Source organism: Geotrypetes seraphini, chromosome 10 (assembly GCF_902459505.1).
Source record: "Geotrypetes seraphini chromosome 10, aGeoSer1.1, whole genome shotgun sequence".
Classification (NCBI taxonomy): domain Eukaryota; kingdom Metazoa; phylum Chordata; class Amphibia; order Gymnophiona; family Dermophiidae; genus Geotrypetes; species Geotrypetes seraphini.
In genome coordinates this window covers 15,235,829-15,251,280 of record NC_047093.1, presented here as the reverse complement: position 1 = coordinate 15,251,280, position 15,452 = coordinate 15,235,829, and the positions used below count along the sequence as shown (strand labels likewise).

General features: G+C 44.6%; 1 protein-coding gene across 3 annotated transcripts in view; it reads left to right on the top strand.

Annotated features, from left to right (window-relative positions):
* AXIN2 (axin 2) overlaps positions 1 to 15,452 on the top strand; it is a 57,684-nt gene that overhangs the window by 30,484 nt on the left and 11,748 nt on the right. For 2 of the 3 annotated variants that reach the window (XM_033961922.1, XM_033961924.1), the window contains exons 9-10: positions 3,455 to 3,556; positions 13,533 to 13,700. In XM_033961922.1, the coding sequence (XP_033817813.1) occupies positions 3,455 to 3,556; positions 13,533 to 13,700 (270 nt within the window). Of the gene's footprint in view, positions 1 to 3,454; positions 3,557 to 13,532; positions 13,701 to 14,099; positions 14,197 to 15,452 lie in introns of all 3 variants that reach the window. The other variant, XM_033961923.1, reaches the window with a different exon arrangement.

The window sequence follows — 15,452 nt, the reverse complement described above, 5'->3', positions numbered from 1 at the left end:
TCATCTTAAGATCTTTTAATGTATTGAGGCTATTTTTACTGTAACGATGACAACTGCAAAAAAAAAAAAAAAAAAAGAGGTAAATAAGACGTGAATGTAACTTTCTGTCGAGGCTCATTTTCAAAAAAAAAAAAAAAAGATAGACGTCCAAAAGACAGCGAAATCCAGCACTTGGACGTCGTACTAGTCAAATCGTCCAGGTGGGCGTTCTCAAAACAGGCTTTCTAGATGTCGTTCTGGTTGTTTTGTCTCCAGTGCGTCCAAATCTTAAGGGAGCGTGTTAGAGGCGTGTTTTGGGCAGGCTTAGGATGGGCTTAGGACTTGCACGCTCGTCAGGCATAATCAAACCTTTAACAAAAAGTCCTGGGCTGCTTTTTTTTTTTTTTTTTAAATAGACGTTTGGGGCTAGACCTGTTTTAAAAGTGTCTAAATGCTAAAAAGGTGCCCAAACTGACTAGATGACCACTGGAGGGATTAAGGCATGACCCCCCCTTTAAGGCATGAATCCCACCCCCCACACTTACTCCCCCTGTGCTCACCAACCCCCTCCCACTACCCAAGATGTTAAAAAAAACAAACAAACCCCAAAACTCCCCAGTACATTCTAGCCTGTATTACGAGGGGGTGCTGAGAAGTTCTCAGACCAAACAGCTTCAGATGTTAACACAGACATTTGAGCCCAGAGAGCAGAGAGATTGTAGGAATTTCACCTTAAAAAGTCCCAGGTACAGATGTCATTATCTTGCTTATCTTGCTTATAGTGTACAGTGGTGCCTCACACAACGAACTTAATTGGTTCCAGGAGCAAGTTTGTTATGTGAAACGTTCGTTATGTGAAACGCGTTTTCCCATAGGAATACATGTAAAAAAAAATAATTCGTTCTGCAGCATAAAATATGCTAAGATGACATAAAAAAGATAAATTTTTTGTTATTATTTTTATTTAGGTACATCTAAAAACATACATCTCCCTGTCCTTTTACTTCCACTATCTTCCTATCCCATCTCTATTCCCTTTTGTCCCTCTCCCCATGATCAATCATCTCACCACCTCTCTCTGCCCTCACCCTCAGGGTTCAAGATTGCTTCCACTCTTTTTCCTGTTGTTCTCTCTGCCTGTCACCCTATGATTTAGCATCCCTTCTGCCCTTGTCCAATATTTCCCCTTCTCTCCCTCCCTCTCATCCCCTGCTCCAACATGTGCTTTCAGCGGCCTTCTCCCCCCTTAAGCGTCTTTTCTTCTCCACTCCACCTTTCCTCCCTCCCTGCCTCCACCTTTGTGGCGCTTTTGCACCCGACCGACAACAGAACAGGCCCGGTCGGACAAATCTCCCTGTCCTGTAGCCGCGAATCTAAATTACCTTCTTACAGCAGCTGGATTATTGAAGCTGCTGTAAGAGGTAATTTAGATTCGCGGCTACAGGGCAGGGAGGTTTGTCGGCCGGGCCTGTTGTCGGTCGATCGGGGGACCTGACCAGCTGTGCACATTCTTCGGGGCGGACCGCCCCCTCCCCCCTCTTTCGTTCGCCATTGCCTTCTTCCTACCTGCCCTGCCGCAGCCGCACACAGCCGAACGGAAGTCTTCCTGATGTCAGCGCTGACGTCGGAGGAAGGGAGGGCTTTGCTTAAGCCCTCCCTCCGACGTCAGCGCTGACATCGGGAAGATTTCCGTTCGGCTGTGTGCTGCGACAGGGCAGGTAAGGAGAAGGAGACTACCCTTGCGGCTCGACCAACCCCGCTGCGATCCAACCCCGCAGGAACCCCGGACTTCGTTGTGTGAAACGAAGTCCGTTGTACGAATCAAGACATAAAGTTCGTTGTGCGCAGCGTTCGCTGTGCGAGGCGTTCGCTGTGCGAGGCACCACTGTATTGCTTGAGTAATCTGAACATCAGAGCACGGAGCATTTGGTGCAGGATGGCTTAGGTTAGTAAATCCTGAAACTCCTTCTTGAATGGGAAACTGGCGAGGCCTTGTGTCTCTGGGTCGGCGCTGTGTACTGCCATGGGAAGGCCCCTTAACGAATCCCCGATTTTGGGTTGGCTGTAGCTGGAGATGCTGCTTGGTTGGTGGTCATTGTTTAAGGGTGACACCTGCTGGCTGGATTTAGGACTCAAAATTAATTACACAGTAACACGCTAAATAATGGCAAAGGCCTGGCATGGTCATGCCAGTTTGCCTGACAAGGCGGCCACTGCCGCAGTCACCACTCTGTGCCAGTTACTCCTTCATGACTGAATACTGGCATCACAACCAGGACACGTGGCAATTTATTACTTTTAGGCAGTTCTATATGTTGCCACAGTATCGCCAACACCATACTGAGAGAGAACATAATACCCGTACTCACAGATGATTTAAATGCGATATAAAATACAGTTAATTGATCCTGACCTGTCTTTGCCATTTTTGAAGTTAAGGGTTCAGGAAGTAGGCCCTATTTCTGCATGAGCTCCGTATGCCCAAGACCATCTTAGACTGTTACTTGGAAACGGATATAAAAAAGGAAAAAAATCCCAAATACAGTAGTTGCAAATGAAGGTTTAGGAGCCAGACCCCAGGAGGAAAATTTGCGTCATTAAAGAATGCACCATATATACTCGAATATAAGTCGAGACTTCCCATTTTTCCCTCCCAAAAGGAGGAAAAATGGTTGACTCGAATATAAGTTGGGCGGCTTAATATTCAAGTGCCCTGCCCTGCTAGGATCTGCACCCAGCCCCCTTTTCCTCCCTCCCAGGCTCGCCACCCTGTCTATCGTACCTCTTCTGCTGCTGGACTCCCTGGTGGTCCAGAGGTGTAGTGGTATCGCTCAGTGGCTGAAGCCGGAACTTGCGGCAGCGACTGACCAGATTAGCAGTGGGGCAGGAGCGTGGAAAGCTCACTCCTGCCCTCTACACCTCTGGACCACCAGGGATTCCAGCGGGGGGAAACAGGGTGCAAAGCCTGGAGGCCCGCAATAAGTCTGAGAGGGGATTGGGTGGGCGCTGCATGCTGGCCCGAATATAAAGTGGGAAGGGTCCCAAAATCCCAGTTTATATTTGAGTATATACGGTATGAAATCTATGCTTTTTGTATCTGAAGAAATTGATTTTGAGGGATGAGGTTGGTTTTTTTTTTTTTTTGATGCATGATTTTAGTGCCAGTTCAAAAATGATGAAGTAAATCTGGCACCTCTTCCCAAAGATAGCTTAATGAATAGCATTGTCAACTCAACGAACCATTTGATAATGGTCTTCAGTGAGTTTGTTGGTAGAAAGTTCAGAGTGTAAAATTGCGACTTTACAAGAGTGAGAAATCCATTTCTGTTCAGTTTGGCCATTGGCTGGAGAGGTTCTAGCCTGGAACGATGTCTTCACCTGAATGTGGATGCCGAGGTGGCATCGCCACTTACTTGCGAGAGCTTGACTTAGGAAGATGACATCAACATTGCTCTTCTTGTTTTTCAACCTTCAGATCTTCAACGTCAACGTCAAATCAACAGCGAGATAGAAATCACTTTACCACTGCCCAGATAGCAAATACGTCTTTCACCACTTCCAGTCCAATAACAGAAGAGTGAGTATACTTTCTGAGCATAATTTAATTCTGACTAGTTCTTCATTACCTAGGATTTTTCTAGAACTAAAGTTTTGGGACAGTGCAGGAGATGTAAGTAGACATTTTCCACATCGTGTCTCTCTTTTAGATGGGGCTGTTGATTGATGCATCTTAATTTTTAGCATGATTAATCATCGGCTTAGGCCAGCGCACTTTGGTTTTATGGTTTATTAATCTACTAGCTGATGCCCCGGCGTTGCACGGGTATTTAATTATAGCAATAACACTGTAAATGGATTCAAATAAAGATACTTTATAGTGGTGAATGAAATTATTTTTTTACAGCTTTATAAAAAGTACAATATTCAAATTATTTGACAAAATGAATACAATACAACTAACACAAAACTTGATTATAAACAACATTTTTAGTTTCACCTCCAGGAGCAAGAACATATAAATTCTTGGGTGAACCCACCCTTGAGCAAGCAACATAGAGTTGTCCATGGGAAAAACAGGGGGATCTTAAATCCACTCCACAGTATGTAATAGTCTGTCCCTGTGATTTGTTGATTGTGATAGAGAATGCAAGTCTCACTGGAATTTGCAATCTCTTAAACTGAAAAGGAAGATCTGTTGGAATAAGTGGCATCCAAAAGTTCCAGTATTGATTTAAACAACTCAATATGTGGAAACTCAGGTTGAAAAGAAACTCCATGCAGTTTGTTCCCGGTTCTGAATGGAACCTGTGTTCCTAGTTCAGGATATGTGAGTACTCATGTAATGTAATAACATTATGAACTGGGGTGCATGAAGAAAACAGTTACAAACACAGTTAGAACATACAAACTCTATATGTATGGTGTCCGTGGTAGAATAGAAACGATGTCCCTAGTGGTTATAGTGTCATAGAAAGTGTTTTATAGTTGGAATTACTGTGAGAATGGCAGCTTTTTACATCCTTTCCATTGACATGAATGGGTGAAATCTCATTTTCTGTTTGTAGCTCCGCCCACGTGTGCAGGAGGGCCGCGAGACCCCCAGAACATATCGCCCCAGGTAGTGAGGGATCTGCATACCAAGTTTCGTTCAATTCGGTCAAGCCGTATTTGAAGTAATGTGAGAATGGCAGCTTTTTACAATTTTACCATTGACATGAATGGGTGAAATCTGATGTTCTGTTTGTAGCTCCGCCCATGTGTGCAGGTGGGCCACGAGACCCCCAGAACATATCACCCCAGGTAGTTGGAATTACTGTGAGAATGGCAGATTTTTACATTTTTTCCACTGACATGAATGGGTGAAATCTGATTTTATGTTTGTAGCTCCGCCCACGTGTGCAGGTGGGCCGCGAGACCCCCAGAACATATCATCCCAGGTAGTGAGGGATCTGCATACCAAGTTTCGTTCAAATCGGGCAAGCCGTTTTTGCGTGATCGCGGCACATACATACATACACACATACATACCTCCTATTTTATATATATATAGATAGGTACCGTCTTTTTATAAGTAGTGACAAACAATTAATAGGGAAAACAGAAAGGAACTACAAATTATGCATAGGGAAGCAATAGAATAGAAGAAAGTCGGGAAGCTAGAGGTTTAACAACAAAAAATAGTAGGTCCTGAGTCAGGGGTTAGATGCTGGTCTTAAAGGGATTAAACTGAGGGCTGATGAAAATGCAAATCAGGCATTGAAGGTTGCAGCAAACAGATGGGTCTTTAGGACTGATTTAAATTTGGGGTAAACCAGCTCAAGACGCAAGCGTTTGGGAAGGGAGTTCCAAAGGGATGGTTCAAAATAAAGACAGAAGAGGAGCATGTAGAGGCATGGCGTACTTGTGATGGTGCTGGAAGAAGAAGCTGACGATTGTGTGCAGTGTGTAAGATACGCAATGGAGTATAGGGTAGAGAATGACACGGGGAGAAATTTTTCACCGTCCCCACCGGAACTCATTTTCCCATTCCTGCAAGCTCCATCCTCACCTGCACAAGCCTCGAACGCTTTAAAATCCTAAGTAGCAACATTCTAGAGCTCAGATTGTGATGTCAAACACTTGTGCAGCTGAGGACGGAGCTTAGGCATTGGTGGAATGAGGCATTATGACATCATAATCTGAGCTCTAGAATGTTGTTACTCAGGATTTTAAAGTGTTTGAGGCTTGTGCAGATGAGGACGGAGCTTAGGCATTGGTGGAATGAGGCATTATGACATCATAATCTGAGCTCTAGAATGTTGTTACTCAGGATTTTAAAGTATTTGAGGCTTGTGTATATGAGGACAGAGCTTAGGCATTGGTGGAATGAGGCATTATGACATCATAATCTGAGCTCTAGAATGTTGCTACTTATGATGTTAAAGTGTTTGAGGCTTGTGCAAATGAGGACGGAGCTTAGGCATTGGTGGAATGAGGCATTATGACATCATAATCTGAGCTCTAGAATGTTGCTATTTAGGATTTTAAAGTGTCTGAGGCTTCTGCAGATGAGTAGAGAGCTTGCAGGAATGGGGCAAGGACAGGAAAAGAACTTGCAGGGATGGAAAAATGAGTTCCCATGTCATACTCTCTGTCCAGCTCTCCCCCTCCAGTTATTTTTTAACTTACCTGTGCTGCGGTCAGCCATCTACAATGCTAGCAGGCTTCCTCCACCGGCTCCGAGAGCCTCCCTGAAGCTGCAGCTTACACCACTTTGGAAACAGGAAGTTGCATCACAGAAGGCAGGAAGCAGCTGCTGGAAGGCTCTTGGGATTGGTGGAGGAAGCCTGCTAGCATTGCAGTTGCTGCACGCGGCACAGGCAAAGTTAAAAAAATAACTGAAGGGAGAGAGAGAGAACTTCCAAACCACTGGGATGGGGTTGGGGGAGGGGTGGCCAGCAGTACAGTTAACGCAAGACTAATTTTGAAATTTTTTATTTATTTATTTATTTTTTTTTTGTAACCTTGAGATTAATCAGGATTAAACATTTTAAAATAACAGCTCTTACTGTTTGACTGGAAAAAGAGAGAGAAATTTGGCCTATGCTAATTACAGAATTGATTCGTTCGTTTAAAAATATATTCTTTCAGTAAGGCCTAAAATTGACTAAATGATTCATATTTTCATGCCCGACCTCCTTCATCCTAAGCAGTGGGTTATTTTTGAAGCCACCTGAATAGAATATTTCCATTTTAATTGGCCGACCTTATATCCACCAGCTGTCTTTGGAAGATGCGGGGTTTTTTTTTTTGTTTTTTTTAATGAAACCTCTCTACAAAGACTTGGAAGAAAATATGGAGCATAGCACTGGGTGATCCCTTGCCATGGAAATGATAACTTTCTTCAGAAGTAGCTCTTGATTTGGTCGCATTTCTCATTCTCTTCCATCCCCTTCAGTAGGACTTTTTCTGTAATTCTCTATATTTTGATTTAGCTCATGACTTTCAACAGTAGAATGAGTTGGTTTTATTTTTTTTTTTTTTTAAATATTCAGGGTACAGGGGATATTTCTCTGTCTCCAGGAATTCTTCTTTTCCATAAGAATTTGTGGCATTCTCCCAAAGAGTCTCTTCTGGGATTGTGCAGTCTGGTGGGCACAGAAAAAAATCAACCAGGCCATTAATCCTTGTATTAAGGAGTACTGCGAATTCAAGGGTACTTGATTGTGGGAATCTTTTTTCAAAGACCTTACATTCCTATAGTACAATGCTTCGCAAACTGTGTGCCTCGGCGAGATTCCTGGTGCGCCGCAAGATATAGGCGTCTGTGCCCCCTGGGGTACCGGAATTTTAGGGTTACCAGATGGAGGGATTTCCAAAACCCAGCAGTTTGTCCGGGTTTTGGAAGGCCCCCTGAGCTCAGGGCCGCGCCTACGAGGGCCTCCAGATGTTGACATGATGGTGTCATGCTTGTGATGTCATCAGTCGACGACTGCACACGCTTGGAGACACTTTAGACATGGCCCCCGAGTTTAGCGTGCTGTGGCTGAAAAGGGTTTACGAGACGCTGATGTAGTGCCTGGTCTGTTTGGGTTTCAGTCCTGTTTTAGCAGATCCAGGGGTCCTGTCATGAGCTAAGCTTTAATAAAAGGCTCCTTAGAGAGGCAGACGAACTATCCAGCATCGCCTGGTATTTCAAGGGGTGCTATAGTGGGGTTCTGGTGCAGATAAGGGATAAATGCTTGGATACGCAGCTCCTGATTGGTAAGGCCCGACTTTAGTGCAGGAAGAAGTTGTCGGAGCATACAGCGAGTGATTTCCTTCACTCGCCGGCTGCTCTCTCCTGGTCGGCGGTTCGCGGTCAGGAAAATACCGCGAATGAACATAAGAACATAAGAAGTGCCTCTGCTGGGTCAGACCAGAGGTCCATCGTGCCCAGCAGTCCGCTCGCGCGGCGGCCCATCAGGTCTAGGACCTGTGTAGTAGTCCTCTATCTATACCCCTCTATCCCCTTTTCCTTCAGAAAATTGTCCAATCCCTTCTTGAACCCTAATACCGTACTCTGTCCTATCACGCCCTCTGGAAGCACATTCCAGGTGTCCACCACCCGTTGGGTGAAGAAAAACTTCCTAGCATTGGTTTTGAATCTGTCCCCTTTCAACTTTTCCAAATGCCTTCTCGTTCTTGTAGTTTTCGAAAGTTTGATGAATCTGTCCCTCTCCACTTTCTCTATACCTTTCATGATCTTGTAAGTCTCTATCATATCCCCTCTAAGTCTCCTCTTCTCCAGGGAAAAGAGCCCCAGTTTCTCCAGTCTCTCAGTGTATGAAAGGTTTTCCATACCCTTTATCAAACGTATCGCTCTCCTCTGAACCCTCTCGAGTAATTCCATATCCTTCTTAAGGTACGGCGACCAATATTGGATGCAGTACTCCAGATGCGGACGCACCATTGCCCGATACAATGGCAGGATAACTTCTTTCGTTCTGCCTCGTAATACCCTTCTTGATTATACCTAGCATTCTATTCGCTCTCTTAGCGGCTGCTGCGCACTGCGCCGACTGCTTCATTGTAAGGATTAAAGTTGACTACCGTGTTTCCCCAAAATTAAGCCCTAGTCGTAGGCAGCTATGCTTCCCACCGAACCCCTGCTGACCCTCCATTCTTCCCTCCTGACCAGTCCCCGCCGACTGCCACCTTGCTGCAGAGGAGCGTTGGGCCAGAAGCACTCACAGGCTGGTTCGCGGCCTTCTCGCTGGGGCCGTCTGTGTACTGATGATGTCATAAGTACACAGAAGGCTCCAGCTAGAAGGAGGGCACAAGGGGGTGGGTGAGAGGGGAGGAAAGATGTTGCACATGGGGGGGGGGGGAAGCAAAGAGGAAAAATTGGGGTGAAGGGGAAAAAAATAAGCCCTACCTGACAATAAGACCTAGTGCCTTTTTTGGCCCCCAAATGACTATAAGGTGCTGTCTTATTTTCGGGGAAACACGGAATTTGTACTCTTGAGTGTTCTAGGTCAGTGTTCTTCAACCTTTTTACACCCGTGGACCGGCAGAAAAAAAAGAATTATTTTGTGGACCGGCAAACTACTAGGACTAAAATTTAAAAACCCCATTTCCGTCCCATCTCCGCGAGCTCGGTCCCCACAAATCATCTGATCCCATCCACACAAGCCTCAGTTATGATTTTATATTGAATGTATTTTCTTAAAGTATAAAAAGAAACAATATTCTGTACAATTGTCATTTTATAAATACAAATAATTCAGAGCAGGATCAACAAAACCCCTGTCTCCCCTCCTCTTCACATATATCCCCTCTACTATCAAGAAAACTGAACAAGCCAAATTATTACAGAATGCTACACAGAAATATCATGCTAACAGAATACTGCAGTCACACATGACAGGAATAGTTTTAGGGGAGTGCAACTAGGGCAACTGCCCCCTGGTTAGAGAGCGCCCTAAGCCAGCTGGAAGCTAAAGAAGCACTGCCTGGTTTTTGCAGTCCCCAGTTATGTCTAGCACCAGCTCTAGCAGGATATATATTTCAAATCTGATATATTCTAATCACAAAATAGAAATGAAATTATTTTTTTCTACCTTTTGTCGTCTCTGGTTTCTGCTTTCAATCTTCTTTTCACACTCTTCCTTCCAGCGTCTGCCCTCTCTGTCTCTTCAATCCAGCATCTGCCCCTTCCATCCACTCTGTCTGTCCTCTCCCCCTTCCATATGGTATCTGTCTTCTTTCTATGCCCCTCTCCCCTTTCCATCCAGCTTGTGCCCCCTCTCTCCTTTTTACATGATTCATTCCAGCTTCACTGCTCTTCATTTTTATCTCTCCTACACCAGATCTATCATCGTTGTCCCTCTCTGCTTATTTTTCTGCTGACTCCTTCCTATCATCAATCTCTCTACTTTCTCGTGCCTGTGTCTCCCCTTCCCCTCCTCTAATCTCTCTGCCAGCTGTTTCCTTCCTTTTTTCATTCTCCCTTCCCTCCTCCTCCTGTCCAGCAGTAACTCTCTTCCCTTTCTCCCCTCCCAGCAGCATCTCTCCTTCTCCCTCTCCAGTAGCAGCTGTCCCTTTTTTTCCCTTGCCCAGGAGCTTCCCAGATTCCTTTCCCTCCTCCCCTCCCAGAAGCATCTCTCCTTCTCCTTCTCCCTCTGCAGTAGCAGCTGTCCCTTTTTTTTCCCTGCCCAGCAGCTTCCCAGATTCCTTTCCCTCCTCCCCTCCCAGTAGCATCTCTCTTTCTCCCTCTCCAGTAGCAGCTGTCCCTTTTTCCCCCCTGCCCAGCAGCTTCCCAGACTCTGATAGTGGTTTTCTCCCCTCCCAGCAGCTCTTTTTACTTCCCAGCGCAGCGATTCACGAAGGCAGCCTCGGGTCCTTTGTTGTGTCGTGCCGCCTCTGAGGAAAGAGGAAGTTGCATCATCAGAGGCAGCCGCGACTCAGCAAAAGCCCCGCGGCTGCCTTCATGAATCGCGCTGGGAAGTAAAGGAGAGCTGCAGAGAGGGGAGAAAACCACTGTCGGAGGCTCCCCAAGATCTCTCCGTCCCAGCGCAGACTTCGGATGTTGATCTTGCCGGCCCTGCGCGGACCGGCAGGAAGTTGAAGTCAGTCAGTCTTGCCGGCCCTGTGCGGACCGGCAAAAATTTCCTGCGCACCGGCACCGGTCCGCGGACCGGCGGTTGAAGAACTGTGTTCTAGGTGATTTGGGAGCTTTGTAGCCGCCCCAAAGCCCTTCATTGCGCCAACCCTTTTACTTTTACTAAGGGGTCCTTTTACTAAGGCGTGCTAACGATTAGCGCACGCTAAATGCTAACGTGTCCATAGAATTTTGTGCTAAAGAGGGTTTTAGTGTGATCTCAAACAGGTCGCATGACAAATTGCACACAAAATATTTATAAAGCGTTTCTATGATTGCTTGCTTCTGATTGGTCATTGACACGACGCGGACAACAAAGACGGCTCAAACCACTTTAGATGTCGTCTTGATGATTCTGTAATGGCAGAATGGAACATAAATGTAGTATTCTGTAACTACCTAACACTCCCGGAGGCAACCGTGCCCTTATGAGAGCCAAGTCCCCTTTGAAGTTGTGTGCCCTGGAATGTTAGCTCGCGGGCCCATATTCTATAAACGGCGCTGGTATGCACCAAAATGCCTTTTAGAAGACCCTTTTTAAAATGATTTTCAAGGCACTGAAATCGCACCTACAGAAGTGGCGTGAGGCGCAGTCCAGCGCCGCCGTGGGCGCGATTCACCTCAAAGTCAGGCGCCGGAAATGTAGGCCTTGGAAAACCCTGGCCTTTGTTTCCAGCGCCTACCGTTGCCGACAGCACAAATTCTATAAACGGCGCCATCGCTTGATGGCCGCGCGATTATTGCGGATCATCTAATCTAAGACTTAGATTTATACACTGTATCTTGTATAAACAGGAGCACGCTACAGGGGTTCAAAGAAGCTTTGGATAGGTACTTGGAAGACAAAGGGATTGAGGGGTACAGATAAGAGTAGAGGTAGATTATAGGGATGGGATTAGAGGTAAGTTATAAAATTAATCAGGGATCACTGTTCAGGCACTAGGCCTGATGGGCCGCCGCGGGAGCGGACCCGCTGAGCAGGATGGACCTCTGGTCTGACTCAGCCGGGGGCAACTTCTTATGTTCTTAAGAGGAGCTCGACTCGGTTAGCAAAAAAGGGTTCGGTCAAGGTAGATGTTATATCGATTAGATAGTAAATAATAAGTGAAGATTAAATAATAAATAACGTCTAATCTAATTATCCATTTCTATACCGCATAACCCAAAAAGTTCAATGCGGTTTACAAAAATTTAAGAGCCATACCAAAGAATCAGAATTCATTAATTACCAAACAGATAAGCCTTCAGTTGCTTTCTAAAATGATCAAGACTCCAGAACTTAGTAACGGGGGTTTCAATTCCCCCCATCCCAAAGAACCGCCTAGTTACAGAACAAACGGTGGTGATATTTTTTTTTTGTAACAACATCCTTTGATGTAAAATTGAAAAGGCCACAAGTATTTTGCGAATGTTTAGATTGAACAGTGGAAAATGATTCAAGTGGGTGTCGTGCCAAAGAGAACATTGGCGCAAAAACACCCAGACTTAAATTTTAAACATGTGCCTCAATTGGCAACCAGTGTGCTCTATAAAAGGGGCTTACATGATCGTACTTCCTCAAGCAATAAATCAAACGAACTGCAGCATTCTGGACTATTTGCAACCTAGAAAAATTTCTTTTGTGAGCCTGCCAAAAATGCTATGTTGCAATAGTCCAGTTGACTCAGCACCAACCATTGAAACGGCAATTTTAAAGATGTGACATCAAAGTAGGATCTTATGCTATGTTAATGACTAAACTAATAGCCAAAATAATTAACATTCTCTGGAACAGTTACCTAAGTACTGTTGGAAAAGCAATGTTTTCATAGACTTATGAAAAAGTCTGAAGGGAAAATGAAATTCTAGTACATGATAGAACTTCATTCCAGAAGGCTTGACCGTATTTCCCCTTGTATAGGCCACAGCTTGCTTATCTGAGGCAGCCTATCTAAAGATAACCCTCCCCCCCCCGTACCTTTTTAAATCCCCCTTAAATAGCTGCCGGCTGCCTCCTCCAATCTTGCGGCCAGCGGTGCAGGGCAGGAGCGATCTTTTCGGCATCCAGCCTAGCCCCGCGCCGCTTCCTGAATGGCTGCAAGAACTGACGGCAGCCATTCAGGAAGCGGCGCGGGACCGGGCTGGATGCCAGAAAGATCGCTCCTGCCCTGCACCGCTGGCCGCGAGATTGGAGGAGGACATTGAGGGAGGTATTTAAGGAGGATTAAAAAAGGTATTGGGGGGGGGGAAATGATTTAAAAAAAAAAAAAAAAGTTCAGCTACTCTAGATAAGCCGCGGCCCACCTCATTTCGACTAGTAACTGTTAGATAAGCCGCGGCTAGTAACATGGGACGGCTTAGATCTAACAGTTAACGTAATTCAGCATTTTCGGCGGCACAATGGGGCGGCCTATAGTTGGGGAAATACGGTAAATCTATATATAAAAGATCGAGAGATCTTACCAACTGATTTTGTTCCCTTAACCCTTTCAGGACCATAAGGATCGTAGGCCAATTTTTGTGGTTTTGACGACATTTTTATGGTAAAAAGGGCTTGCAGATGCCAAAAAATTGATTTTTTTTTGTGAAATATCATTATTTTTATTTAAAAAATCAAACTTCTGGCTTATGGACAGTGTGGCAAGTGAATCTTCTCGTCAATCTGGCAACGACGCTAATGAATGAATGTCGGAACCAGTTTGTTTACATAAAGGCAGTATCATATGGAATCCGTACATATCAAATTTAGAACTGTAGACTATCCCAATCAAAATTTATAGGATTTTAAAGTTATGGGACAAATATGTCCCTTGGTCCTGAAAGGGTTAAAGGATGGAAAGGAGATAATATAGATAGACATTTCCTGCAGTATATCACCTTGGACAAATCTCTTTGTAGAGAAGGTTAATACATTCCATTAAATAAATGTACTTTCTTCTTTTTTTTTTTTTAGGCACAGAGATCCAAAGAAGCCAGCGGCGGGTCACACGCCCCACTCCAGCGAGCTGGTGGTCACTTATTTTTTCTGTGGGGAAGAAATTCCCTACAGGAGGATGCTCAAATCCCAGAGCCTGACACTTGGACACTTCAAAGAGCAACTGAGCAAAAAAGGGAATTACAGGTACGAGTTCCTTGTCTCCTTCTAATAAATGTAGTTCTTCCCCCCCCCCCAAAAAAAAAAAATTAATTTCTGTTGCATCGTGACCCTGTTTATTGACCAGCTTTGCAGAGTTTTACTGGAACTCTGGCTTTCTAGCAGGGCTTTGATGAAATGGGTTTGAATCTGGCTTGGCTCTGGTTCATATTTTTGCCATATGAATGGCAGGAAGATGGTCTTTTGAGCTTTAACCAGCCATGCTACCTATAGGCATTATTAATATGTAGGAGACAATGTCTTTATCTCCAGAAAATACTCTGCTTCCCATTTTTTGTTGTATTTTTCATTGTAAAAGGTCATTTGTTTTGCTGTTTTGTCTCCCATAAAGTTATGAGACATTGTTTGATTCTCACTTCTGTCCAGGGCCTGTGGAGTGTCCCTCTTTATCCATAATGTACAGCCTTTGGGATCTGGCAGGACCTTATGAAGGTGCTACTGTAAACGTGGACAAATCCGATAGGTATATTGATGAAAATATTTAAACCAGATCTTCAAAAATTGCTCCTATGAATTATAAGAACATAAGAATAGCCTTACTGGGTCAGACCAATGGTCCATCAGGCCCGGTAGCCCGTTCTCACGGTGGCCAATCCAGATTCCTAGTACCTGGACAAAACCCAAAGAGTAGCAACATTCCATACAGAATCTCAAAGAATAGCAAGATTCCGGAATCCCAAAGAGTAACAAGATTCTAGAACCCCAGAGAGTAGCAACATACCATGCTACCGATCTAGGGCAAGCAGAGGCTGCCTCCATGTTTTTCTTAATAAGACTATAGACTTTTCCTCCAGGAAATTGTCCAAACCTTTCTTAAAACCAGCTACACTATCCGCTCTTACCACATCCTCTGACAATACGTTCCAGAGCTTAACTATTCTCTGGGTGAAAAAAATATTTCCTCTTGGTTTTAAAAGTATTTCCCTGTATCTTCATCGAGTGTCCCCTAGTCTTTGTAATTTTTGACAGAGTAAAAAATTGATCCACTTGTACCTTAACTGTATCCTGCAAGCTAAGCGCACCAGTCTGTTATTGAGAAAGACATGGGGGAAGCCACTGCTTGCCCTGGATCAGTAGCAAGGAATGTTGCTACTCTTGGGGATTCTAGAATCTTGTTACTCTCTGGGATTCCGGAATCTTGCTGTTCTTTGAGATTCTGTATGGTATAGTTAAGCTCCGGAACATGTTACCAGGTTGCAGTAAAAGTGGATAGTGTAGCTGGTTTTAAGAAATGTTTGGACAAGTTCCTGGAGGAAAAGTCCATAGTCTGTTATTGAGAAAGACACGGGGGAAGCTACTGCTTGCCCTGGATTGGTAGCTTGGAATGTTGCTACTCTTTGGGATTCTAGAATCTTGTTACTCTCTGGGATTCCAGAATCTTGCTATTCTTTGAGATTCTGTATGGAATGTTGCTACTCTTTGGGGTTCTAGAATCTTGTTACTCTCTGGGATTCTGGAATCTTGCTATTCTTTGAGATTCTGTATGGAATGTTGCTACTCTTTGGGGTTCTAGAATCTTGTTACTCTCTGGGATTCTGGAATCTTGCTATTCTTTGGGATTCTGTATGGAATGTTGCTACTCTCTGGGATTCTGGAATCTTGCTATTCTTTAGGATTCTGTATGGAATGTTGCTACTCCTTGGGTTTTGGCCAGGTACTAGGGACCTGGATTGGCTACTGTGAGAACGGGCTACTAGACTTAATGCACGAGAGAGATTT